We start from the raw sequence: 27,773 nt of genomic DNA on the forward strand, positions 1-27,773 counted from the left end.
TGCCTTCTTCATACCAGACAAATGACTCAGATCAGAAAGCACTTGGTACAAGTAACCCTTATATCAAACCAATCCTATTTCGATACACTCTCTTTTGACTGGGGTATCGTTGAAATAGCGTTACCTCTGGAGCCCGATGGCAGACAAAGAGGCTCTTATAAGAGCCATGACTTTGAACAGGGAATGGGAATCTTCAAAGCTGTCTGCTGCTTCTACCTCAGAGACATTGAATGGTAAATTATGACGGATGTATTTGGATCACAGTCGGCCAAATGGCCTGATTTATGCTAAATGATGCACCAGTAGACTCAATTATAAGTCAGCCTTGGGTCACACACTAGAAGTGGCTTTTCACATCATATAAACCTATCAAAACATAAATCATCATCATAGGATATTTGTTCAATGTCACCCACAAGGGTCTTCTCTCGTTACAGCAGAAAATAGTTCTCAAAAATAATCCATGTGTCTGTGTTCTTTCCTTTCAGTCCCATGATGTTCCCGAAAGACCCCTATAGTCCATAACAACTAGCCTAGCTATAGTTTCACCATTTCAAATATTTATGTCTTCCTTGTAGTGGTTCAGAGGCAGTAGGCTACATCACAACCAACGTTAAATGAAAGATGCACACAACAGGAAAGGGTTTAAGCTATGTCATTCATCACTCTCAGTGTCAATCACTCATAATATATGCATAGATGATTAGTTCCTGGTCTGTCTCCCCCAAGGCCTATTTAAAGCTGGAGTGTAGTAAGAGACTGAATGACATTTCTCACAGGTCTCCAACCACATCAATTGCTCAACTGAACTCCATTCACTATGGGCATTCGACTGAACCTGGGTACTCTGGTCCTAATGCTCATCTTCTACAGCAAAGGTAAAGAAAGCAAATACCTACACTTGAAATGTATGTATTGATTCAGGGTCTTGATGTACTTTTGCAGTCTACTACTACCAATCCAAACTTGTACTGAAGGGAATTCAAGGAATGTACAGTAAAAAACTGTGTCTGAAAAGTGTTGATAAAAGACAGCTGACGCGCTCCCCTCCATATGTATTTGGACAGAAAGCCAACATTTTAAATATGGTTCTATACTCCAGCATTTTGGATTTGAGATAAAATGTTTCGTATGACGTGAAAGTACAGAATGTCACATTTTAAATAAGGGTATTTTCATACATATCTGTTTTACCATTTAGAAAATAAATACATGTATCTACAGTTGAAGTCCGAAGTTTACATACACTTAGGTTGGAGTCATTAAAACTCGTTTTTCAACAACTCCACAAATTTCTTGTTAACAAACTATAGTTTTGACGAGTCGGTTAGGACATCTATTTTGTGCACGACACAAGTGATTTTTCCAACAATTGTTTACAGACAGATTATTTCACTTATAGTTCACTGTATCACAATTCCAGTGGGTCATAAGTTTACATACACTAAGTAGACTGTGCCTTTAAACAACTTGGAAAATTCCAGAAAATGATGTCATGGCTTTAGAAGCTTCTGACCTGTGGATGTATTTCAAGGCCTACCTTCAAACTCAGTGCCTCTTTGCTTGATATCATGGGGAAATCAAAAGAAATCAGCCAAGGCCTCAGAAAAAAATGCTAGACCTCCATAAGTCTGGTTCATCCTTGGGAGCAATTTCCAAACGCCTGAAGGTACCACATTCATCTCTACAAACAATAGTACGCAAGTATAAACACCATGGGACCATGCAGCTGTCATACCACTCAGGAAGGAGACGCGCTCTGTCTCCTAGAGATGAACGTACTTTGGTGCGAAAAGTGCAAATCAATCCCAGAACAACAGCAAAGGACCTTCTGAAGATGCTGGAAGAATAAGGTACAAAAGTATCCATATCCACAGTAAAATGAGTCCTATATCGACATAACCTGAAAGGCCGCTCAGCAAGGAAGAAGCCACTGCTCCAAAACCGCCATAAAAAAGCCAGACTACGGTTTGCAACTGCACATGGGGACAAAGATCGTACTTTTTGGAGAAGTGTCCTCTGGTCTGATGAAACAAAAATAGAACTGTGGCCATAATGACCATTGTTATGTTTGGAGGAAAAAGGGGGAGGCTTGCAATCCGAAGAACACCATCCCAATCGTGACACACGGGGGTGACAACATCATGTTGTGGGGGTGCTTTGCTGCAGGAGGGACTGGTGCACTTCACAAAATAGATGGCATCATGAGGATGGAAAATTGTGTGGATATATTGAAGTAACATCTCAAGACATCAGTCAGGAAGTTAAAGCTTGGGTCTTCCAAATGGACAATGACCCCAAGCAACTTCCAAAGTTGTGGCAAAATGGCTTAAGGACAACAAAGTCAAGGTATTGGAGTGGGCATCACAAAGCCCTGACCTCAATCCTATAGATAATGTGTGGGCAGAACTGAAAAAGCGTGTGCGAGCAAGGAGGCCTATAAACCTGACTCAGTTACACCAGCTCTGTCAGGAGGAATGGGCCAAAAGTCACCCAACTTATTGTGGGAAGCTTGTGGAAGGCTACCCAAAACGTTTGACCCAAGTTAAACAATTTAAAGGCAATGCTACCAAATGCTAATTGAGTGCATGTAAACTTCTGACCCACTGGGAATGTGATGAAATAAATAAAAGCTGAAATAAATCATTCTCTCTACTATTATTCTGACATTTCACATTCTTAAAATAAAGTGGTGATACTAACTGACCTAAGACAGGGAATTTTTACTGGGATTAAATGTCAAGAATTGTGAAAAACTGAGTTTAAATGTATTTGGCTAAGGTGTATGTAAACTTCCGACTTCAACTGTATCTAGTACCCCCATCAGTATTTGGACAAATTCACTTATAGTATATTAAGTAGTTAAAAGTTTGGTAGGTCCCATATTCCTTGCACACAATGACTACATCAAGCTTTTGGCTTTACAAACTTTTTGGATGCTTTTACAGCTTGTTTTGGTTGTGTTTCGGATTATGTTTTGCTCAATACGAAGTGAATAGTTAGTAATGTATTGAGTCATTTTGGAGTCACTTTTATTTTACGTAAGAATAGTTTCTGAACACATCTACATTTATGTGGATGCTACCATGATTATGAGTAATCACAAATGAATTGTGAATGATAAAAAGTTAGAAAGTTACAGAGGGACAAAGATCATGGGGGACTAGATATATAAAGTTCTTTCATTTCTAAATGGTAAAACAGATATGTATAAAAAATACCCTCGAATAAAAGGTGACATTCTGGACTGTCTCTTCGTGTGAAACATTCTATCTTAAATCCAAAATGCTGGAGTATAGAGCCACATTTTAAATGGTAAATGGTAGCTTGGTAGCTTAAATGGTAGCTTCAATGTCCAGATAGATATGCAGGGGGGTGTACATCAAGTATTACATAACCTTTATGAGGGTAAGATGAAAAATGCACATCTATCGTTAAATATTGTGGGTCCTGATTTTTGGTGCTGTCACAGTGCATGCAGGGCGCATCTATGGGGGCAAGGAGGCCGTGCCTTACAGCAGACCCTACATGGTCCTCCTGGAGAGGGCTACCACCAACATCCTGAAGCCCAAAAACTGTGCTGGCTTTCTAGTGAGAGAGGACTTTGTGATGACTGCTGCCCACTGCAATGGGAGGTCAGTAATGTTCACTTATCTAGTGAGAGAATACCAGGGGCAAATATATGGGGAGATATAAGCCATTGTCTGCCCTATAAATCATGCAACTGTTTCTCTTTCCTACCTTATATGCAGGGAAATAGATTTCAGCCAAAACAAGTGCAAAATTATTGCTAGTCAAACACTGGTATTTATTGCAATCGCACCTATTAAAAGGACATTTGTCTCTAGGTTTTTCACACCTGAATATTTTTACGTTTTTTAGGCTAGGGCTATCCTACGCTAACCCATGTTTCACAGCTCTTCCTAATTTTGCATTTACACATTGTGACATCATGCATTTATAACGTACCCTTTGGAGAATTTAGATGTGAAACACAGCTTAGCCCAGGGCTAAGAGCTCCAATAGCCAAACGCTGAGATAAAAGGTGCAGTATGAAAAACCTACCAATACATTGGATCACACACCATTAAGACGTATTGCAGACTGTTGAAATGTCAAGGCACATGCTAAACAAAGGGGATTGCAAGAATAAACTGTAGATTGACATGACATAGATTAACATTATGTTTTCAATCAGCCTCTGTGATTAACCCACTACTGCCTGCTGCAGATATGTGTAAGACTACAGTATATTGTATTCCATTGTGTCTGTGTATGTTACAGATCCATTAAGGTCAAGCTGGGAGTCCACAACGTGCAACAGGAAAGTGCTCAGGAAATGTTTGTGAAACAGGCATTTCCACATCCACATTATGATAATGAAGAACATGATAATGATATCATGCTACTCAAGGTAAATCCCCTAGCTAGGACCTAAAGTTACTCATACTGTTTTTATGTGAAATTGTGCATGCATGTTGATGTGGCCACAATGTCAAAGTATGCAATTTCTTTGTATCAGACATGTCACAACAAATAATAATAATTAGTTTACCACTATTAAGGTAGGTTATAGAATATCTAAGGGTGTAAGTTGTAACATTTGACATCCCCGCTCTTTCTGCCTCCCAGCTGGAGAAGAATGTGCTTCTCACCAACCGTGTGAGACCCATTGGCCTCCCGCAGACAGAAGATGAGGAGGTGCCCAAGGACTGTCTGGTGTCAGGCTGGGGCTTCAATATCAGGGGAGTAAACAAAGGATCCTCTGTGCTACTAGACCTCAACGTGACACTGGTTGCGAGTCAAGTATGCTCAGACAACCATGCGTTCTGCTCTTCAGGACTAAATGGACCTGGTCAGGTAAGTGGCGTCTTAAAGTATGTAATTTTGCAGGGGAAAAAATATGGGAGTAAAGAAAGAAAACAATACTTTCACCTTAATGGATGGCATGAATCATTCCAAGTGAAATGTGCCTGTTCATTTGTTCAGTATCGTGGTCTACATGTGTTATTTCCAGGGAGACTCCGGTAGTCCATTGGTCTGTAACGGTGTGGCCTATGGGGTGGTGTCCTGCTCTACAGACGAACTCTACATTTACACGCGCATCCCTGACTACCTGGACTGGATCACCAACACCATGAATAATTGATACGACACTGACCAGAAACCTCTACAGTTTGTTCATTTGGCCACCCAGGTCCCTAGAAGCATGATTATGATACTGCAGATTCTGAATTTGTTTATGTTTTTTGATTGATTTAACAGCGCTGGTTAATGTCTGTGTGCCTACATGCAGTAAGCCAAAGATTGTTATTATAACCTCCTTGTTCTGTGTTGAAGCTTCTGAATTCCCATCGGTCAAACAATGTTTTCAAGTCCTGTTCTGTGCTGCAGCTGTTTTAAATCTTACATTATGAATCGTGGGATTAAATAAGTAGAGAGTTGATGTTATTGAACACATTTATTTTGTGAATATCAATATGAGCAAACTGAGAAGAGGTGCTTTGATGAAGTTGTCCCTTCAACAGTGAGGCAATCACATTATTTCTGGCAGATGCTTACTGCATTTTGGAGTAGGCTATATTGAAAATATATGAGCAGTAAAAGACATTGAGCATACCAAAAATCTTAACAAGACTGCCCCCTTGTGCACATCTGAATAACATACAGTCCACGTAAAAAACATTAAAGGCCCAGTGCAGTCCAAAACGTGATTTCCTGTGTTTTATATATATTTCCACACAATGAGATTGGAATAATACTGTGAAATTGTGAAAATTATGATAATGCCCTTTTAGTGTGAGAGCTGTTTGAAAAGGCTGCCTGAAATGTCAGCCTGCTTGGTGACATCAGTTAGTTAATAGACCCATAAGAGAGTTCCAAACCTCTCTGCCAATAACAGCTAGTTTTCAGTTTTCCCCTCCCCACACAGACTCCCAGACAGTCCTAGTAAAATTCTTGCTTGAGAAACTGTTATTTGCTAAGATGCTATTTTTGTTATTTTTTGACAGTTTTAATTGAAAACAGGTACTGAAAGGGTATTCACCCCAAACCACAAATTCCTATGATTAACAGTGTTAAATAACACTAATATGTGAAAACAATATTTTTGGTGAAAAAATGTTTCGTTTTCTCATTATAATAAGCTTGGTAGCAACATGTGAAAATCGTTGTTGAAATCTGTTGCAGCTAAAAATTCACTACAAAACCCACAGTGCAATTTTCTCTCTGGGATGTCTAGGTAGCTAGCTAGCAAACGTATAATACCAAAGTCAATATCAGCATGTGAATTAACTAGCTAGCTGTAAAATCGTCTAAACTGCACTATCAATTTAGGAGTCTATTTCACCCAGATCAAGGGCAGATGGCGTTGCTATGGCAACAATGGCCTTTCCCATGTTTCCCACAGACATACAAGACGCATTGCGAGATGGTAATTGAAGGAGAAACTGAGTTGAATAATTGATTGAGCACATCTAAGCGAAATATATACTTTGCTATAATGATATAAATGGATGTGTTCTAGACACATATGCCCATACTATATATTGGCAGATTTTGCGATCTGGAGTGCAGGTAATTGTTTTAAAAGCTTTATGAAATGTGATAGCATGTTATCCTCTATTTCTAGTGAAGAGAACCATGACGTATGACGTATTCCTACACGATTTCCTGATTTCAGAGTTTTTTTTTAAATACATTTTTGTATTTATTAATATATATATATCTATTTCGACTTTTTTAAATATTTTTTTTATTATGAACACAAAAACAGAAATATACAAACAAGAGCACATAAACCTAACAGTCAAGGGGTATTGCATATCGAATACATTTTCAATTTGTCAAACACTTTTATGGTGCGTATTGCTTTTTGCTTTAACATTTACTGATCATTTCAAAATAATATTTAAATTCTATCTTAAATAATGTGAAGAGGGGTTTGTTCTCTGCCCGCTTCATTTTATGGATAAAGAATCTTCCATTAAAAATAAACAAATTAACAATGAAAGTTAAATCAGGGTCCATATCATTTGGATAAAAACAAAACATAATATCAGAATCTCTTAGATTAACATTAATAGTCGTTTATTTTCAAATAAAATCTTCTAACTCACTCCAAAGTCTTCTGACCTAAGAACAGCCCCAAAATAAATGGTCAAGGGTTTCTGGGTCACAACCACAAAATACACATTTGTTATCAATAGCTATTTTGAATCTGTGTATAATAAAGGTCTTTACAGGGTAGATTCTATGAATGAGTTTGTATGATACTTATTTCACCTTGTAATGGATGGAATGGAATGCAGCACTAGGACAAGTGAACTGGAACAAAGTCTTGTTGTCTGGCAAATATAGTATATCTAATAAGGTGCAATTTGATTCTCCTCAAAAGTAAATGTAACATTGTGTGTTCTCGTGAATTCTGGATAATCATATAGAATAAAATCTAAATTATTCAATAATTGTTTAACCCAGATAATGCTGTCAAACCAGTCCTGGAAAAACAAAGACTTGTTTTTGTATTTTATGTCTTTATTACTCGAGATTGTATAACTATGTGGGGAAAAATGGTGTTTGTACATGAGTTTCCAAATTAGAAGTACTTGTTTATTAAAGTTAGCAAGCTTAATAGGGATTTTACCCACATCAAAGTTGCATTTGAGTAAGAATTCTAGACCACCAATCTGATGGAATATTAAATTAGGGATTATATTCCAAATGCAATCCTTATTTCTTAAATAGTTTTGTATCCATTTGATCTTAAAGATTATATTAGAGGTTTTAAAATACACCTGATTTCACAGATGGACCACAAGTTAAATCATGTGGAAAATGTGTATTTTACCCAATGATAGAACATAGGCTTTCACCAAATTGACAGGAGTTTTGTGATTTGTATTTCTGGGGGTGGATTATCCCTTTAATTGTTACCCAGAAATTATTTGATATTGAGATTTAAAAAAACGTATTGGACCTTCAAAACAGTCTGGGATGTATTCCAAGGGCAAAATTAATTGCAATAAATGAAGGAAGCAACTTCTCTCGTGACTTTACATAGGCCTAACGATTAGATCGCCAATACTGCGACAAACAGAAGAGATACAACAGAAGAAAAGTAAAATATCAATGTGGTTCAATGGAGCATGATAGCATTCCAACCAAACCTACATAATATTGTCCCCATTATCAGCCCTGGCATGCCAGGCTAGATCAGTTGAATACAGGCGAATCATTGGTTTGATCGGACCTCAGGTAGACAGAGTACTCTGAGTTCCAGGGTAGTTTTGTCTGCACATGCAATGGATTACAGGACAACAGCCCCCTCTGCTGGAATTGTTTTATACATGCATGGCTTATAAACCCTCCAACAATAAACTGATACTTTTCACGTGACTTTCCAGAAAATAATAAACTCTTGCCTGGATGTTCCAATAGCTTGCATGACTTCTATTTATTCATTAGCATGTGAGTACCTTGAATATATATTTTTATATATCTATACACACACACTTCTACCCAGATACTCCTTTCAATAGAATCTCAAGTATTCAGTGGTCAGTTTATTAGGTACACCCGTCTAATACCGGTCATCCAGAACAGCCTGAATTCTTTGGGCCATGGAAACATGCTCAATTGTTATCAAGGGACCTAACGTGTGCCAGGAAAACATCCACACCAGCCTGTACCGTTGACCCGGTGTGGTTATCTGCTGCAATAGCCCATCTGTGACCAGGACCGACGAGTTGTGTTCCGAGATGCCGTTCTGCACACCACTGAAGTACTGCGCCATTATTTGCAGCCCTCCTGTTAGCTTGCACAATTCTGGCCATTCACCTCTCATCAACAAGCTGTTTTCCTCCACAGGACTGCCACTGACTGGATGTTTTTAGTTTGTCACACCATTCTCGGTAATACCTAGACATGCGTGAATAGCACAGGAGGCCGGATGTTTCTGAGATACTGGAATCAGCGCGCCGGGCACCGATGATCATACCACACTCAATCGCTTAGGTCACTCTTTTTGCCCATTCTATCTTTCAATCGAACAGTAACTGAATGCCTCAATGCCTGCTATATATAGCAAGCCGCAGCCACTTGACTCACTATCTGTAAGAGCGAACCATTTTCGTGAATGGGGTGGTTTACCTAATGAACTAGCCACTGAGTGTATAGCTATTAAGTCACCTCTTTTTTTTTTTAACACTTGCAGATGACTAGAATATGGATATGCCTATGTAATGAAACCTGTCTAAACCAGCAACAGATTTATAAATGTTTTATTTTTTATATAGGAAAAATACAACCATGAAGATACAGAACGCTTAAAAAAATCTAATACAAAACCAATCTGATGCTATGACGAGAACAGTTGAAATCACTCCATTTGTATCCTCATAGAAAGTATGTTTGTTGAAAAGAGCTTGCAAGTAGTAGAACTGTCCCGCTTCACATTAATTCAACGCTGTGTGTACTTGAAACCATTGTGTGACTCAGATACACACAAAAAAAACATTGCTTATTTAAAATGTGCAGCTAATAAAATAGAAACCATTCTCAGAAACCAAAATAAATTAGACAAGAACCTGCCATAGACCGGACAGTCAAGCAACAGGTCATTGCTCCAGAAAACCAATGAGCAGGTTCTCATTTACCGGAACCCACAGCGATCCTAGCAAGCCCAGTCGATTAGAGAACGTCTCTACTCATACTCTCCTCTCTCAATCAGGAAGAACAGCGCAGACATGGTGGTGATGTTTTCAGACCTTTGTGTGCATTTACCTCATTCAGGCTCATCACCATTATTAGTTGGCAAAACAGTCAATCATAAACAAAATAAGTGCAAGCATTTTTGTACTTTGTTACAAAGCAGAGTTAAAACTACAAAAGCGTTACCATTATCTATCCAAGATATATTCCCTGTCTTTTAGGTTGTGCCTCTTTGCGTGCACGGCCCAAAGTGAGGCAACGGCATACAGCGCGAGCCTTGCTCTTTCGAGCTACCCACAAAAACTAAATGAAAAAGTTGTTCTCTGCAGTTTTCAATAACAAATAAGGAGGATCAGAAAGTTGAAAAACAAAAACTTGGAATAGACCGGTGGTGGGTGGCTCGGCGTGCGAGCCAGCCCTCCCCGCACTTATCCAGGACTGCTCTTATCTACATGGTCGGTTTCAGAAGATTTAAAGTGTTGCGGAGCAGCAGGCCCTGGGCTGGGACCAGGCCATGCCGGGCCAGGGGCCGTGCCCAGACGAGACTACCGCTCTCCTCCGTCCTACCAGCCGCCCTCGTCACCTGTAAGGAAGTCGGAAAACACACAGGTTACCATGATTCTGTGGAAGGTATGAGGCTCGTCTTTCGAAAGGGGCCCTGCTGCTACTGAACGCTAATCCCTTTTCAAGATACTTAAGATTTGGTAGCAATTTATGCTGGTGTGAATGGCACTGTGACAAAAACATCAGAAGGCATCCCATCCGAGTATAAACTCATTGTTTCCATTCAGCAAACCCCGTCGCTTCACAAAAGCAATATTACCTTGGTATATTCATGGACAGAAAAAATGTTGGAAGTACTAAACAAGAGCAGACAGATAGGACAATTGTCCTCCTACTCTTGCAAATAACAGATTACGTCAACCAGAAAAGTGACTGGCTCCACTGTGTATGCAGATCCTAGTACTGCAAGGCAAAGAAGCAAAGTAAAATATACCTCTACAAACAAGCTGCTGCAAGACAGAAAAAGTTTATGACAAGAAAAGCAGGAAGTAGAGAGCTAATGCTATAACCCCTGATAGTTCGCGCCAAGACGGTTGCAGACCGAGAGCCTACCTTGGCTTTTTGCAGTGCTAAACTGGGGCTTCAACATATTGTTTCTTCAGGTCAACATATTTCAACTACAGGAGGTAGCCTCACTGTGCACCACTGAGAACAGCACCGCCTGTTCAGAGAAGAGAAAGCCCAGTGGTTAATGACGAGGTCCCAGGCTCTCCAACAAGGAGGGAAACAAATACACTAAGGTCCATATGCAGACCCTCTCTTCCACTGCTGCTCCCTAAAGGAATGGATGCTGAGCTGAAGTGGCATCTTGGGTCTTTCATATACTGCATACCTTTTAATGAGCACCAATGACTCATTTTACAATACTAACCAGGTAGTGGCATTTGTTTGTTGGAAATGCCCAGTGAACCCACCACTGGGTTCATTTGCAACCCTTCTTTAAGATGAATTATATAGCGCATATTGTGAAAGACAAAAGTGTAACTTGGGAGGGTGTATTTCTTAATATGGTGAGGCAAGAATGGGAATAGGGAACCCGTTTCTCCATTACATATGACTAAAGGAAAGCTTCATACATTGAGAAAATTACTTATTTCATTACTTTAACGGATATTTTCATCCATCGGTTGGCACAACACCATAGAGGGGGCAAACCCAGTCTGAGTGGAGTCCATCCAGCTGCTATACAGGTCAAGGACCTGCCACGGCTCTGGTGTTGATTTGCCGAATACATATCTATGGCAGCTTGCAGTGATGTGGCTGTCCAGGCACCGGATTGGCCACCTATCCTGACTCCCTACACTTGTGTAAGCTTATAAGAAGCCTCACCATAGCTATTGTAGCTGTCTCTGTACGAACCTCCAGAACGATCTCCGTATCCTCCTCCTTGCGCTCTGTGGGCAGAAGAAGAAATGTACATCAGTAAACAAGAATTGGATGAGCAGTTGAGTAATATCAAATTTAAAAAACATTTTTCCTAAAAGTGCTTGCTTACTATCAAAAATAGGCACATAAGCTTCTTGAAATGTTTTAAGATTAATTTATAGAATCTATCCTCTTTTCAAATTCTAGCGATTGTCTAACATAGATATGTATATGCAAATGTAACGTCTATGTATCGGAGGTGGTGTATCATTCACCTGTCTTTGTTGTAGTAGCCTCGGTCTGATCCGTATGAGCCGCCACTTCTGTTGTCGTAACGTCCACCGCCATACCCCCGCTCCCCACCACCTGTAATAGAACCTGTGGTCAACAGCTGCCTCAAGGTGGACTAAAAGCAGACATGTATTCATATTATGGTTCAATTAGTTGATAAGAGAATATTGGACACTTTAGTGTTCACATGCAATCACTAGGCTAAGAGATGGTTCAATCAAACCTCTACGGCTACCAGATAACTGCAACAGTCACTGCAAAACAAAAACAAGACACGAGGACATCCCACTGGGCACAGGCGTCAGTTCAACGTCTAGTTTTGACTTACAGTAGGTTGAGTTGTTAACTAATATAAAATCAACAAAAAATTCACCATGTCATTGGATTTAGGTTTTTAAAAAATGACGAAATCCAGGTTGATTACTTTTTTCAAATCCAATCAGTTTTCTACATTGATTCAACAATTATTATTTTATGAGGAAACAACGTTAATTCAACCCATTTTTGCCCAGTGGGATAGGAGTGGTTATTAAGGATGAGGGACCAGAGGGGAGGGTCAGAGCACGGGGTGCACGCACTGACTACTTCTGGTTAGTTCTGCAAGTCACAGAATCCCAGGCTAGCAAAGTTGTGAGGACATCTTTGTAGGGTTGGGACTGGGGTGTCTGTCAGTCACTCCAAGGCAAACATGGGAGGGAAACTGGATGCTGGAGGATAGAAAACAACAAACTTTCCACGTGAGAAGCCACGCCCACCTCTTCCACCACCACCACCTCTGCCACCACGGAAGTATCCTCCTCCCCCTCTGCCACCCGACGAGCCCCCTCGGAATCCACCTCCGGACCTGCCACCACCACCAGACTTGCCAGCCTGGTCGACACGGATCTGTCTGCCGTCAAGTGACTGACACATAAGGTTGGGGGGGAAGATAATACACCATTAATATCATCATTGCACAGTCAAAGAGTTGTGTTCCAGGGCAGAGTTTAGGTTTAATTTGTCACCTTGCCGTTCATGGCCAGCATAGCATCCTTGGCCTCATCCGGGTTCTCAAAGGTGACGAAACCAAAGCCCCTGGACCTCTGAGTTTCCCTGTCTTTAATTACAACAACTAGACAGAGTATTTTTTATTTTTTAAAGTTAGACCATAGACATTCAAAGCATGTTCAAATAGCAGACCACATGCCAAAATAAAGAATTACTTGCACCCAATATCCAACAGTTAGTTACCTTCAGATATTTGCCCATATTTGGAGAACACATCTTCTAATGACTGTTCATTAGTGTCAAAACTCAGGCCACCCACAAAAAGCTTCCCTTCGTCAGACATCCTTCCTTTTAACCACTGTAGAAGGGAATAACATGTGTATTATGGATGCAGTGGTTCAGATTGTTAACTAGTAGCAGGTTATTTTGGATTCAAACACCTGTTCATGTTCTGTTCTTACAATGGTGCAAATACACTCAGTAATAAAATGTAATTCAAGCTAACAGTTGATGGCTTGATTTAAAAAAATATATATATATTTTGTATTGCGAAAAAAAAAAAATATGAGAGATCCTAGCAAAGAGTTTGAGATAGTCGAGCGAGAAGCACAAACGCGTATGGGGGTTTACGTCGGAAAGGCCCAAGATCATCATGCCCCCGGTAACTAGCTAGTTCTGCTGTCTTCCCTTTCCAATATACCGTAGCTAAAGCGCAACCTTACGGTAGCTAGTGAGCTACCTAGCCAATGAAATGTACGTTCTCTCAAAAAGCACGCCTCGCTGGACAAGCGGATGACCGTGGTGCGCTTTTTATTTGAATCAGTAAACTAGCCAACTGGTGTATGTAAACAATGCAGTTCCCCGCCCCCATGTGTACTATGCCTAGCTAGATTCAACTCCCTTTGTTCAACATTGTCCAGCTAAACCACAACGGCCTTTACAATAGTGCTATCGTAATGTAATGGGAGCCCCTGGTAGCCAGCCATCACTGCGTCATTGCATCGACTAGTGAGCGCGCTCGCAGAGTAAAATGGTTGGGATTGCCTTGCTTTAACGAGGAATGCAAGGAACGGGGACTTTCGCATGCCACCACAATATAATTGTCCATACATTGACTTTGAATTAAATTTACAATCATGAGAACGTTATCGTAGGCTAACTGCTAGTTACATATATAGCCACGTCCAGACTTCTCGGGTGTCAGACCCTAATTTACCGCGACACCATCTTGTTCCTGTCCCTAAATTAAAAGTTTAAACAAAAAGCTATTACACTCTCTTACCGCCGACAAAACCGTGATACTCTTCCAACCGAACTGCAGTAGATGGGAACGAATGTGTTGCGGGGCCTCCTGGTTTATGTATTTTTGAGACCTTTGCGGTTACGCCCATCTGATTAATATTAAGTAGATAAACGCTATCTGACCCAACATATCAATTCAACTCGATTTGCTTTTAATCAGTCAATGGTCGCGAAATCATGCATGTTAAGTTGTAGCATCAACTAGACTGATAAGTAAAAACAAAAGTATAACTGCCCGTGCCGTGGGCTCATTTAAGTCGATGCATTTTTTGGTTCAATGAAGGTAAAATCATTTAGTTGTTCCCAACATCAGGTCCTCAAAAAACAAGTGTTAGATCTTAGTGTCCTGTACTACAACATAGCTAAATGTTGACATTAAAGGAATGTCCTATAACAAATACCAGAGTGTCTTGTTTTGCACACTTTGTACAAAATAGAGACGCAAAAACGTTCTAAAAAAAAGTTGAACAATAAATTAATTTGATGATTTAACACCAGAAAATGTCAGTTATGTATACTGGTAATACAGGTATCACATGTTGTTTCTTGTTACATACAGCCAGTAGCAGTGTGGTTAAAACCACAACCTGTGTTGTGATAAGTGTGTTTGCTCAATAACCTGTTAATTCATATGGCTTGCCTAAAGGCTGAGAAGACAGCTGCAGAATAAATTCAACTACATCTTTGTTTAATCACAAAACCTGTCCAGTGAAGTCCAGAGCATATTGCATGTACACTAACATGACCTACAGCATGGTTAAGCAACTTAATTTCAGACAGATTTAGAACCCGAGTTCAAGGCGCAAAGAAAACAGGCACTGCCTCCACTATTCCAGCACCATTTATCATCAAAGCACCTCTGCTTAGACTAATAGTGACAAGACATCCCCCCCAAAATGGTCCAATCAACGTAAGCCAAATGTGGCTGTCCATGGTTCTGATTGTCCGCACGCGTGTTCATGCAAGTAAAAAACGTCAACTCACCCTACTTGTAGACACGACAGTGCCACCCATTTTTACATTTAAGTCATTTAGCAGACGCTCTTATCCAGAGCGACTTACAAGCATATACATTCAATTTTTTTTTTGTACTGGCCCCCCGTGGGAATCGAACCCACAACCCTGGCGTTGCAAGCGCCATGCTCTACCAACTGAGCCACACCCTTTACTATGTTGACGAAGCAGTCTCACCATGTCATGTAGTACACACTTATTTGTTCTGGGCTAACTGGCTAAAATTCATACTCGCCTAGCTTCCAATCATGGGCAACGTTAGCTAGTTACAGGCAGCAACAATGTCATACTCGTTTGGACCAGACAGCATCAGATAACCTACGCATAGAGAGGCGGTGTTCAGCGCGCTCGATGCTTTCTCCTGTAATACAGTCAACTTCTGGGGAATTGAAGAAACAATTTGAAACAGACTAAATTGTGTTTTTTGGATTTTATTTCTTGTGTAGCCTAGCTTCCACGAATACACGCAACTGCATACAGCATTTAATTAGCATGCAAAATGACAGTATTGTGCATGTTAGTACCAGATTTGTTTTCCAATCCCATTTTAAGACTGGTCTTAAAGTCAGGGCCACGTTCAGGTGCCAAACGTCTAACAAAGCAGATAGAAATGCCATGAATAAAGCAGACAGGATTCCTTACTATACTTGTCAGTGTAATGTTTGTTCTACATGGCATATTTCCATCGCATCATTCAAAGACGCTGCATCCTGCTGAACACGCCCCAGGTCCAGTTCAGCAGCACATCTAATTCAGCCTTCAAGATCTCTCCTGGTAGCGACCTCCCAAGGAGCAGTTTGCCATTTCAGGGCAAGCCACCCTGTGCTGAATCTGGAATAGAAGTCACAATTAGCACGAGAAGAAACAGTAAAATGTCAGGATTATTGTGCATAGCACTGATTGATTTGTAAACCAAGTCAGTTGTACCATGCAGAGTATATGCTACTGCTAATAATTAAGGCTGGTCCACAAAATGTCAAGTCCGTGCATCTGAACTACAACTAATGAGTAATTATCTATCATTCAAGGTGATTTGTAGATCAGCCAGTCTTGACTAGTCTGATGCAAGGTTTTTCTCCAATGGGAGTTATCCACTGCCGGATGAATGACAAGAGATGGTGGTCTGACTTAAAGCCCCTTACAGTCCATCTTTTGACAGACGCAACTGTCCGAAAATTTGATTTGAGGACAATCTAGGTTGTAAACGATTTAATACGCTTTCATGTGTACAAATGGCTGTAGCCTATGGTAGTGCTCCCCTGCTCAGACTACACATGCATCAACCAATGGTTGCATGCCATGTTGTCAACTGAAACACAAAATACCTATCCGGGCAGTTCTGTCAGGCATTAGCCACACCTGTGCAGAGTAACACACCCTCCATACTTCAATTCATTTGTGGGGCCATAGAACAAAAGAGAAGTGTTTGAGTCTCCCCTGTCCATAGACTGGTCTTTATAGTTTGTAGGCCAAACCGTTCAGATGCTAGCGAAAACAGATTCAGGAAGTCTCATGATCTGACGAACACCATTGTAGCTCAACCTTCCACCAGACCCGAAAAGCAAACACCTGCTCTTTAGCTCAGATTTTGAGCAGGATTTTTTTTTATTAGGTTACTTAGATTAAAAGATTTAAGGATTGAACATGAACTGATTTAATAAATTCAAAAACCCTTTTTACAGTGATAAGCCACCTGCCTAAAGGACAGATGAAAGTAGGGTCCCTTAACACTGCTTTCCCCAATCCATTCAGTGATTTCATAATGAAGGGGGAACACAAAACAGGGCCTATGAATTCAGCGGCAAGGTATTCAGTACACATGCCATGCCAGAGGACACCCACCTAGAAAGCATCGGCAGGAACCAGTCGCAGTCAGGCCTCGAGTTAGTTGCTCACATCCAACGCTTAACCTGATCGTGTAACGAGAATGGTAATTAGTTTTAAGTACAGCTTGAGGGCAACAATGACAAGGCATGCATTTGCTTATCAATATCAAACTAGCAAAGAACTAGATGTGTTGAACAGCATTAACCTTTAGCATTAGACAATATTAACCACAAGTTTTGAAAGCCAGACATTTATACTAAACTGTACATAGTGATACACTTGACAAGAAAAAGGTGAGTCTAGAATTTAAGATGAAGACAACTTTGCAATCACTGGGAGAACAGTACAAAACACTGGTTTCACAGATGGATCAAACGTAGGAGAATATTGTGTTTTACACTAGGGATAGTTTAGCAATGACTGCTCATGGAATTTGCAAAAGCTCAATGTTTTTTTTTTCAGAGGCTCTAGTAGTCCCCTCGGTCTAATGGGGGACAGGGTGAAACGTTTCTCCAAAATCTGGATACTTTACTGGACGTTCTCATGCAACTCTGGGTATTGAACAGTAACATCTAGGGCCTGAGGAAGTGACAGCGGTGCTTGGGCAAAGTTGAAGGTAGATAAGATGGACATCAAAATGAGAACTGTTTGAGGGATGCGAACAGGAGAGCAAAAGTCGTTACCTCACATTACTGGCCTATATCCACTTATGAACTAGCCAAGAGAGCAGCATTCACCAGAGAGGATTCACATGTCGGTAGGCACAACACTTCATTCTCCAAGGACTTTGTTGATTTCCAAAACGATAGTAGAGCTCTTGGGCGCAATGAAGCGTTATAAAAGAACCAGTGCCAGCACCAGGATGACATTTCATTTCTATTCTGCTTTCAATACCCCCAGCCCCCCGTACATTGACTAGCTTCAGCATCAGGGTAGACCCTTTAGCATGTTCTGAGTATTAATTCAGAGGACCTCCCAATATTCCTAAATGAGACTTACACCCAGCCACCCTTTCAAAATGATATCCTGCTTTCCAGCAGACTATGCCATCATTTCGCTCAACCCACTTATTAAATCCCTCACTACCACTCACATTACATAACATTCAGCTGGCTTAGTGAACAGGCTATAGTTCTTTGAAGGCACAATAAATCAGAGCATTTTCAACGGAGTTGTTTAATAGGCTTCATGAAGCCAGGATATACAAAAAAATCTTAGGTGTTGGTTAACAGAACAGAGAGCACATATCCTTGAAGTAACATTGAGAGTGAACGTTCAGTCCATCAGCATATTATGCACATGTTTGCAAAGAGCAAAGTACCTTAGGCCAACTGCAGAAGGCTGCAACTAACACCTAATATACAGCTCAAAGAGCTGAAGTAGGTTCACCAGTCAAAGTAATTCACTCTTTGGATACCGAGTATTGACAAATCTTTAGCAATATCAAGGCGGTCTGCTGGAAACCAGTGCTCCCACTTAGCATTCCTACCTTGCTACACTAAAGGAATGCATTACAGAACTGAAGGAGCAAAATGTCTTTAGAGCACAATCACAGCTTTTCCAGCTTCTAGTGTAAATTTCATAGATCTAATTTTTTAAAGACCAGAATTCACTACAACTCCAGTTAAAATGAGATTAAATGGAAACAAGTCGCTACTGATATTTGAGTCTTTCGATTGAGCAGGAACATCGTCAAGTTTGAATTTGTCTTAGAAGCTATCAGGCTGTGTTGAACAGGTTACGATTCAACAGTAGAAACAGGTTTAATTGCAAACAAAGGCATTTTTATAAAATTATCAAATTTGATTCTCCCAGTGCATTCTCCCTGCAACAGGAGGGCATATTGAGCTTAAGGTACTCAGACCCTTACTGAGCATCAAGGCTTACAGTAATTAAATGCTACAGGATTTCAGTTACTGCCATGAGGACAGAGATCCTGAAGAATACTTTCAACACGATAAAAAAGGACTAAAGATGCTGATTTGTTAAAGAAAACACTAGAACCAGATACCACAAACAGAAAAAAAAAAGTCTTCGAAGAGCGCATCTTTAAAAAAACAGCCAGCGATGGGACGATCTTGCAATCAGGAAGTTTGTTTTTGTTTTTACTCGTGTGTAGCTGAGGACAAGAAGTAGGCACAAGTGTAAAGGCACTGCAGCATTCTGACATTTCTCACAGTAGACTAGAGCCTATTTATATTTTGTGCCACAGTTATCATTGCAACAGGAAAGCACCAGGACAAGGGCATTGAAAGAACCTATGCCTCTTCAAAAGGAAACTGAGTGAAAAAAATCTAGGAATGTCTTTCTGCTTTTGGATAGTGTGGTAGAGGGCTGGATATCCATCGTTTCAAAGAAATATTTGATTCTTTGAAGACATGAGTATTTTAACATACTAATCCAAGAGGGCACAAGCTTTCGGTTTCAGAGCAACAAAGTCTTACAGGGGTCGTTCTGGGAGTCTATGCAATCATGTCCAGTTCCTCCTAAACATTTCTAGTTCGTACTAACAGTGAGATCATGGCAACAACTATGCTACATCATTATACTTACCATAGCTGTCATAGCTGTCTCTGTAGGATCCCCCAGAGCGCCCACCATAACCACCTTCTCCTCCACTCCTAAAAAGGGGGACAAACGAAAGCCGGTTAACAGAAACCAAGGAAAATACATGTCGGCTCAGGTACACGATTATCCTAGAAATAACTTCTGTAGCTTAAATCCTATGTTATTAAAACAAGGAGACTGATCACTTAGTACCTAGAGAACTAAACTATGCAACATTCTTACCTGGCCTCTCTGTAACCTCCGCTGCCACCCCCAGAGGAGTATCCTCCTCCACCACCACTCCTGTAGCCACCACCATAGCTGCGGTCCCCGCCACCCCCATAGCTGCGGTCCCCGCCATAGCTGCGGTCCCCACCATAGCTGCGGTCCCCACCATAGCTTCTTTCTCCCCCACTATAACCTCCACCACCTAGGACAAAATTAAGAGGATTTCAGTCAAAGGACCTTCACTGTGGAGCAAGTTAAACACTAAAAAGGAGGGGTGTGACATGGAGCAAATGGACGCTAACCACTTACCTCTTCCTCTGCCTCCTCTGAAGCCACCAGACCCGCCCCTGAAGCCACCAGACCCGCCCCTGAAGCCACCCCCACGGTCAGATCTTCCCCCTGACTTGCCAGCTTCATCCACACGAATCATCCTGCCATCGACCGACTAAACAGGAGAAGAAAAAAAATTATCTATAACTCCAATGATTTACGTCAGTCAAAGATATGCGTGTGTCTGGGAAACCGTCCCCTCACCTTGCCATTCATTGCAGCCATTGCGTCTTTGGCATCTTCTGGGTTTTCGAAAGTCACAAAGCCGAAACCCCTGGATCTCTGCGTCTCACGGTCTCTGACAACATCGACTGAAAAACAAAGTGTCAACCACCCACTCAAAAATATTGACAGTATTTTTAATCCGTTATTTTACCAGGTACGTTGACTGAGAACACTTTCTCATTTACAGGAACAACCTGCGGAATAGTTACAGGGGAGAAGGGGGTGAATGAGCCAATTGTAAACTGGCCAAAGTCCACTCTAGACTGCACAGGTAGAAACAGATGGGTGTTTTCTGGCTCAAAGGGGGAGCGGTCAGCAACAATTGAATCTTGTTGTTACATTTAAACCAACCATTTTTGCCATAAGCAGATTCTCAGCTTGTTTCCTGCAATTATATACATTCTGTTATGGCGCCGAGAGAATTTCAGGTGTAAATGTTGGGTGACGAGACACTGACGTTATGCGAGAATTCTACAAACAGCAGTAAACAAATCTATTCTCTCTACATCCCAATGTAGGCATCAAAATGCATAAATATTTTTAACACATGCAGTAGTTATCCATGTCTAAAAGTATCAATACTGTACTTCATGAAATGTATGTTATGGTCCCAAATGAACAGCAAGTGTCATGCTAAGGTTGAACTGTGGGACAATCCTTTTTGTGAAACCCGCAAAATTGGTACTAATACTAGCTATTGGCGGAAGGCATCCCTCAACCTACCAGACTAAGTTCGATGTGACACATTGCTAAGTAGTTTGGTCCTGAGGGCATTTCACAGTCATCCTTGGATGGAAATAATTTCAAACGTTTATTTCGGTCATTGAATTAAGTGTCTAGTGGCTATAAAATGGATCAGGAAGAACATCTATTTTTACATGCATTTATCGCTTTATTGTAGGCACTAAAATCCTCACACTTCATTTATCTTAAGACTGATAGCAGGGACCTTCAGACGAGGCTTGTGGGCACCAGAGCAAAACAGAGAGCACGAGTGTCTCAACTTTCCAATGAGGTATATTAGTGTGCATCCAAAACCGATGAGACGCTAAAGACGGAAGTCAGCAATAGAGGCTGTACCCACTTCGGACACCAATGTGTTCGTGAGATCTTTTAATTGATTAGTCAGTAGTCCAAAGCGTTTGGACACTACACACGATTGTGAGAAGACCAATTTTTAGAATCTCACGGTCTGACAAAACCAACTCTGCCACCCTTCACCGCAGAAGGGTGATATCAGCAGATTGAGAAGCAGCCCATTCAAAATATATCTGGCTTAACCCATCATACTATGGCAGGGGAAAGGGTTCTAAATTATATGGAATTATTTGCAAGTCATACCAAGGATCATTTAGCCATTTGATTTAGAATAAGACTAGAAAACAAATCAATTTAATGGAAAATACTTGACCTTACTACTATTTGCCCATACAAACACATTGAATAACAGATTCACTCACGAGATAGCACGCGCGCCCCCCCCCCCCCCCCCCCCCAAAAATCTAAAAAGGAAATGTGTCCTGGAGTGTCTCACCTATATCAGATAAGACCAGGAAACATTTGTTTTTACATGCATTTAACAGACATTGGTTGGATGTATTATTATTCTTTAAACAGTATACAAAGTAATTACAGAAATTGTTACAAATCATTTCACATAAAAAGCATTAAGATTTGTGATTATGGCTACCATAACTTTAAAACTGAGCATAAATTACTGTAATTCCTCATGTACTGCTAATACGCATATTCATTTCATATGTATATTTTATTCGAATAATCTGTGTTAATCATCTTAAGATATTGGACAAAATGTGATTGGGGGGGGGGGATGTCATTTAACTGTCCACAACCTTTTCCATCACTTGGAAAAAAGATCTCAGCAATGGTAAATGCTGAACATTCATGAATTAAAATGTTTTGTGTTCCACGGAAGCTGTTCTATAACATTGAACAAAGTATAACACCAGACCCAAAGTCATCTTTGAACCATTAACACCACATTTCCGGCTATTACATGCATTTTTGCCATGGCTAATGTGTCATTTTGTTCAAGTATAAAATGAATACTGAAATTCAATAGTTTTGGAATTAAATTCACTGACTAGCTATATTGGTGATTGTTATCATATATATATATATATATATATATATATATATATATATATATATATATATATATATATATATATATATATATATATATATATATATATATATATATATATAGGTCCAGTTTAGTCATTTAATTCCACATGTTTTTTTCCATCCCGATTGTAATCGCTCCTTTTTTTTTTCGGCCCTTCCAAAGATGACAATGGCATAAAAATCCTCGATCTGGATCCAACATACCTTTAGCAATGTTTCCATATTTTGAAAACGCCTCTTCCAGTGAAGTTTCATCGGTGTCAAAACACAATCCTCCAACAAAAAGCTTCCCTTCGTCAGACATCTTGGATTATCTAGAAGGGAATAATTTAAGAGTAAGACCTACAAACAGTTCATAAATCTGAGAATGGCAACACATGCTCGCTGTTTGAAGAATGTGACCAAGTCCTGTTTTTTTTTGTTTTTTTTAGAAAAGCACCAACTGGCTTTCACATGCGGATGGCACCACGATGCCATACATTTTAAGCGATAGAACGCCATTTTCTTCCACCCATCGGTTCGTTTTCAAATGCGTGGTGTAGCCATGTTTTAACCCGTGCAGTAAAGTTAACTACGCATAATGTATAATTTAGCTGGCCAACTAGCTAGTTACACTGGAATGTTGGAAATTCTCAAAGATGGCGATTAACTAACTAGATAGCGACGCTAGACAAACACCCACAGCTCCCAGTCCCAAACAAAGCCAGACCAGTTAGCCAACGTTAGCAGGCCAAACCAGTCAACTTAGCCATTTCAAGCCACTCGGTACACATGGCCCAGATATTGCCCATCCTGCAACGTAAACTAGCGTATTAAAGGGTAGTTAAAGTTAACTAAACAGCGGCAGTAAGTAACATTACTTGCCACGCAGTGCAAAATCTTAGCCAGCTAAAGTAGGTGACGGTTTGCTAGCTAGCAGCGTGCGTTAACAGTACTGTAGCGAACGGCCATTTTGTAGGGAATGTAGTAACTGACGTTGCTGATTAACGTTGTTTTTAGATCGACTTTGAAATACCATCCAACTGTAACGTCAAATAGTGAAAATACGAGTAAAAATTGTCACTCAAAATAGAGTAAGGTTGAAGGACAAGTTACATGCGAACTGGGGTCGAGTAACGTTAATCAAAGGCTAACGTTAATCTATTCTCCTTAATCGACTAGTAAACGTTAGCTTGTCTAAATTAAAGCTAGCTAACTTTGGCTAGCAAGTATTTGTTAAAGACAATAACTTCCCATAGGAAGGCAAACTACAAGGTCGAAATTAACAACGCAATTTTAGTAGGCCTATATTTCCCCCGCTAATTATTAGAATTGGGTGGATCTCTACTCACCTCTGTGTAGTTTGGCGCCGTCTGAGAAAGATGTTAAAATGGCTCCTGTTTATGAGCTCTTCTTCTTCTTCGTGTGGTCTTCCGGTATACTAGACGCTTTGTTGCGTATCGCTGCCATTCACAGGTCAGAGTGTGAATTACACATTTTGTTCACAAAAAAGGATCTACCTGCAGACCGCTGTTATTACATGTTACATTCCGCGCCCACTGCCAAACACACCAAGACAGTTCAGGAGACTGAAAAGATTTGGCATGGGTCACCAGATCCTCAAAAAGTTCTACAGCTGCACCATCAAGAGCATCCTAGTATGGCAACTGCTCGGCATCTTAACCGTATGGACCAGTACATATCTAGGGCCAAGCTTCCTGACATCCATGACTTATATACTAGGCGGTGTCGGAGGAAGGCCCAAAAAATGATCAAAGACTCCAGTCACCCAAGTCATACTGTTCTCTCTGCTACGGCACGGCAAGCGGTAACGGAGCACCAAGTCTAGGACCAAAAGGTTCGTTAACAGGTTCTACCCCCAAGCCATAAGACTGTGGAACAATTAATCAAATGGGCATCCAGCCTTTTTATATTGACCTCACTTTAGTTTATTTAGTAAATATTTTCTTAACTCTATTTCTTGAACTCCATTGTTTGTGAAGGGCTTGTAAGTAAGCATTGCACGGCGCATGTGGCAAATACAATTTGATGTGCCACAGACTAGGTAGATACTGCACCGGATGAATAAATGTGAAGCATCCGTTTGGCGTTTCCACTCACTACCAAATATGGTGATGAGAGGAAGCCCATTGGCCGGCAGTGGGAGAAGACGGAGCAAGATGGATTTTGGCCGACATTTTGCACCAAAAAAATATTGATTAAACATTTGATCGCATATAGTTTTCTTTTTCCAAAACTAGAATCTGTAACAGAGTGGACTGCGTTTTGTAGACCCTTTGCCAAAGTTTACACAAATTGTGTTCTTTTTTATTTTATAGTGCCACGAAGAGTTGGGTTGGCTACGCTAGCTAGCGACTTCCCTCGCCGTAACGTTACCAGAACTGTGGGAAAGCAGTGCTAAGCAGGCGAGGGGAAAGGACGCTAGGGTTTTCTCATTTGGAAAATGTCCATCCTCCGTCCTCGTTAGTAGGCAAACGGACGACTGTCCTCCCCTCCACGATAGCCTCATTTTGACAAGGAAGAGTCCTTTGTGGAAAAGTTTTGAAGTCTGCCACACCCCCTGTGAATCAGCGATTGTTTTCTCTAAGAAAAAAAGCATGCAAACATTTAAAAACGATTACCTTTGACCTTTTTCAAAAGGATGACGGAGTTGTGAAAATACTACTGTACTGGTGTTCCCTAGCTAGCGGCCTCCTTTAATGTTTTTTTGGGGCGGTTGGCATCCAACATTGGTGCATTACCACAACTGTGCTGTAGTGTGGGCCAAAGGAACCGCATATAGTGCGCGGAGCATGTAGTAAAGGACATCTAAATTGACTGGGGGAGGGGGTCAGTGGTCCAAAATAGTTTATTTTCTTCTTTTTTTATTGGGCACAGGGAGTGTGTTTTGACCCTGGTTTACGTTCACCCTTCTACTAATATTTTCCCGATAAAAAATGTCTCGACTTACTTTTAATATTACCCTAATAAAGTTTAGAAACGTTTGTGAAGGCTTGGTATGGTGTGGCTATTATTAAACTTTAGCTACTGCATGACTATGATATGAAGGCAGTGTGCCCCGGCGCTCCAACTGGCTCAACACTTGAACTTGAGGTGAGGAAGTCTGTTTCAGGCCTACCAGAGTTACTCCTATAATCTAACAATAAAATGCTTGTCTTTATAAAAAACATTTAGATAGAATTTTAATGAATTAGCCTCCTTCTGTACATCTATATCTAAATCGCAGATGCTGTAGCCATCTGGCATAAAGACATCTCAGTGTTGTAGCATGCCCCTGGAATATCTCTCTGGGGTTAGGCCTAAGCTTCTCTTCCTTTATATAGGCTATATACAGTGCATTCGGAAAGTATTCCGTTTTCCACATTTTGTTACGTTACAGCCTTATTCTAAAATTGATTCAATTGCCCCCCCTCAGCAGTCTACACACAATACCTGCAAAACATCAGTCTCAACATCAACAGTGACTCTGGAATGCTGGCCTTCTAGGCAGAGTTGCAAAGCAAACACCATATCTCAGACTGGCCAATGAAAAGAAAAGATTAAGATTGGAAACAGAACACAGACATTGGACAGAGGACAGAGGACCTCTGCCTAGAAGGCCAGCATCCCGGAGCTGACGTTGAGACTGGTGTTTTGCGGGTACTAGTTAATGAAGCTGCCAGTTGAAGATTTGTGAGGCGTCTGTTTCTCAAACTAGACACTCTCATGTACTTGTCCTCTTGCTCAGTTGTGCTCGGGGGCCTCCCACTCTTCTTTCTATTCTGTTTAGAGCCACTTTGCACTATTCTGTGATGGGAGTAGTACACAGCGTTGTATGGGATCTTCAGTGTCTTGGCAATTTCTCACATGTAATAGCCTTCATTTCTCAGAACAAAAATAGACTGATGGGTTTCAGAAGAAAGTCCTTTGTTTCTGGCCATTTTGAGCCTGTAATCAAACCCACAAATGCTGATGCTCCAAATACTCAACTCGGTTAAAGAAGGCATGTTTTATTGCTTCATAAATCAGCACAACAGTTTTCAGCTGTGCTAACATAATTGCAAAAGGGTTTTCTAATGATCAATTAGCCTTTTAAAATGATCAACTTGGATTAGCTAACACAACGTGCCATTGGAATACAGGAGTGATGGTTGCTGATAATGGGCCTCTGTACGCCTATGTAGATATTCCATTAAAAATCTGCTGTTTCCAGCTACAATAGACATTTACAACATGAACAATGTCTACACTGTATTTCTGATCAATTTGATGTTATTTTAATGGACAAAAAATGTGTTTTTCTTTCAAAAACAATGACATTTCTAAGTGACCCCAACATTTCTAACAGTAGTGTACATAAATAAGGTATTTTTGTTTTGTTTTTTTATGCATTTGCAAACATTTCTAAAACCCTTGTTTTCTTTTTGTCATTATCGGGTTTTGTGTGTAGATTGATGAGGGGAAAAATAATTGAATCAATTTTGAAAAAGACTGTGACGTAACAAAATGTGGAAAAAAGTCAACGGGTCTGAATGCTTTTCCGAATGCACTGTATATATATTTATAAAAATATTTATATCATACAGTGGACACCTAAGCCTATGTATGCAATGCCCTGATACATTTAGTACTCAAATCTCTGACAGCTGAACTGTGAGGTTCATTTTTCTATTTTGATTTTATTTTAAGAATAGTGTTTTTTTGTCATTGTTATAGCTGTTTTTAAGGACACGTTAATGTGGCTCATTTGGCCAACATCCCTCGTTTATTGATGGAGCTGTCTGCTCCAGGTCCGATCTGAATGCATATGGATGTCCGTTAAATTTCTCAAATGTCTTGTAAATTAAAATCGGCGCTTCATTTTCCTAAATTAAACTCTGAAATGTTTTTATGAAGATTTTAGAATATTCCCATGAAAATCTGTCGCGAATTGGATGGAAACTTAGCTATAGACACCCTAAAGACTCTGGCAACTGAACTAGTCCAATGTCACTTTGATTATGCATATCATGGTTCACCAGGAGTCCCAAACATCTAAAGAATAAATTACCAGTCAAACAATCTTGTAAGAATTGTACTTAAACTCCCCCCTCAGACTGATCTGGAGGTTGAGCATCTTTTTTGTCTATCTTTGTAATGTGTCTGTATTTATGAAATTGAATATGTATTTGTGTAAAAAATAGGTACCACAATGGAAATAAGTCCCAACTTTATTGTGCAATCCCAGTCACTTTGAAAAATCATTGTTTATAAAT

General features: G+C 40.3%; 3 protein-coding genes across 9 annotated transcripts; 1 reads left to right on the forward strand and 2 right to left on the reverse strand.

Annotated features, from left to right (window-relative positions):
• Window positions 1-780: 780 nt before the first annotated feature.
• LOC129810874 (mast cell protease 8-like) lies at window positions 781-6,639 on the forward strand. Its single transcript, XM_055861839.1, has 5 exons — window positions 781-878; window positions 3,473-3,635; window positions 4,285-4,414; window positions 4,633-4,860; window positions 5,018-6,639. Exons 1-5 carry the CDS (start codon window positions 821-823, stop codon window positions 5,147-5,149), a joined length of 711 nt encoding a protein of 236 aa, XP_055717814.1. The 5' UTR covers window positions 781-820; the 3' UTR covers window positions 5,150-6,639.
• Window positions 6,640-9,265: 2,626 nt separating this feature from the next.
• Window positions 9,266-14,322, reverse strand: LOC129810876 (cold-inducible RNA-binding protein B-like). 5 transcript variants are annotated; one of them, XR_008752809.1, is made up of 8 exons: window positions 14,191-14,322; window positions 13,162-13,276; window positions 12,936-13,042; window positions 12,687-12,834; window positions 11,916-12,006; window positions 11,605-11,669; window positions 10,828-10,936; window positions 9,266-10,294 (listed from the first exon to the last, which is right to left on the reverse strand). XR_008752809.1 is itself a non-coding variant. In XM_055861843.1 (7 exons), exons 2-7 carry the CDS (start codon window positions 13,259-13,261, stop codon window positions 10,275-10,277), a joined length of 501 nt encoding a protein of 166 aa, XP_055717818.1. In that variant the 5' UTR covers window positions 13,262-13,276; window positions 14,201-14,321; the 3' UTR covers window positions 9,266-10,274. The 5 variants fall into 5 exon arrangements, 2 of the variants coding, with proteins under 2 accessions (XP_055717818.1, XP_055717817.1); XR_008752810.1 differs by having other exon boundaries at window positions 11,635-11,669; window positions 14,201-14,321; XR_008752808.1 differs by having other exon boundaries at window positions 14,201-14,321.
• A 1,327-nt stretch (window positions 14,323-15,649) lies between these two features.
• LOC129810875 (cold-inducible RNA-binding protein B-like) lies at window positions 15,650-23,980 on the reverse strand. 3 transcript variants are annotated; one of them, XR_008752807.1, is made up of 8 exons: window positions 23,871-23,980; window positions 22,744-22,853; window positions 20,371-20,477; window positions 20,146-20,281; window positions 19,852-20,038; window positions 19,615-19,682; window positions 17,077-17,144; window positions 15,650-16,065 (listed from the first exon to the last, which is right to left on the reverse strand). XR_008752807.1 is itself a non-coding variant. In XM_055861841.1 (7 exons), the coding sequence occupies exons 2-7, from the start codon at window positions 22,841-22,843 to the stop codon at window positions 19,167-19,169; spliced, it is 612 nt and encodes a 203-aa protein (XP_055717816.1). In that variant the 5' UTR covers window positions 22,844-22,853; window positions 23,871-23,979; the 3' UTR covers window positions 18,222-19,166. The 3 variants fall into 3 exon arrangements, 2 of the variants coding, with proteins under 2 accessions (XP_055717816.1, XP_055717815.1); XM_055861841.1 differs by lacking the exons at window positions 15,650-16,065; window positions 17,077-17,144 and adding an exon at window positions 18,222-19,180 and having other exon boundaries at window positions 23,871-23,979; XM_055861840.1 differs by lacking the exons at window positions 15,650-16,065; window positions 17,077-17,144 and having other exon boundaries at window positions 19,187-19,682.
• Window positions 23,981-27,773: the final 3,793 nt, after the last annotated feature.

Source organism: Salvelinus fontinalis, chromosome 14 (genome assembly GCF_029448725.1).
Source record: "Salvelinus fontinalis isolate EN_2023a chromosome 14, ASM2944872v1, whole genome shotgun sequence".
In the NCBI taxonomy this organism is placed as follows: Eukaryota; Metazoa; Chordata; class Actinopteri; order Salmoniformes; family Salmonidae; genus Salvelinus; species Salvelinus fontinalis.

Coding starts and splice junctions, on each gene's coding strand:
- LOC129810874 (XM_055861839.1), top strand. CDS start 821: ATGGGCATTCGACTGAACCTGGGTACTCTGGTCCTAATGCTCATCTTC. Junction 879..3,472: donor GCTCATCTTCTACAGCAAAG/GTAAAGAAAGCA, acceptor GTGCTGTCACAG/TGCATGCAGGGCGCATCTAT. Junction 4,861..5,017: donor GACTAAATGGACCTGGTCAG/GTAAGTGGCGTC, acceptor TGTTATTTCCAG/GGAGACTCCGGTAGTCCATT.
- LOC129810876 (XM_055861842.1), bottom strand. CDS start 13,261: ATGTCTGACGAAGGGAAGCTTTTTGTGGGTGGCCTGAGTTTTGACACT. Junction 12,835..12,935: donor TGCTGGCCATGAACGGCAAG/GTGACAAATTAA, acceptor CTTATGTGTCAG/TCACTTGACGGCAGACAGAT. Junction 10,295..11,604: donor AGACAGCTACAATAGCTATG/GTGAGGCTTCTT, acceptor ACTTCCTTACAG/GTGACGAGGGCGGCTGGTAG.
- LOC129810875 (XM_055861840.1), bottom strand. CDS start 22,843: ATGTCTGACGAAGGGAAGCTTTTTGTTGGAGGATTGTGTTTTGACACC. Junction 20,478..22,743: donor ATATGGAAACATTGCTAAAG/GTATGTTGGATC, acceptor TTTGTTTTTCAG/TCGATGTTGTCAGAGACCGT. Junction 20,282..20,370: donor TGGCTGCAATGAATGGCAAG/GTGAGGGGACGG, acceptor TCTCCTGTTTAG/TCGGTCGATGGCAGGATGAT.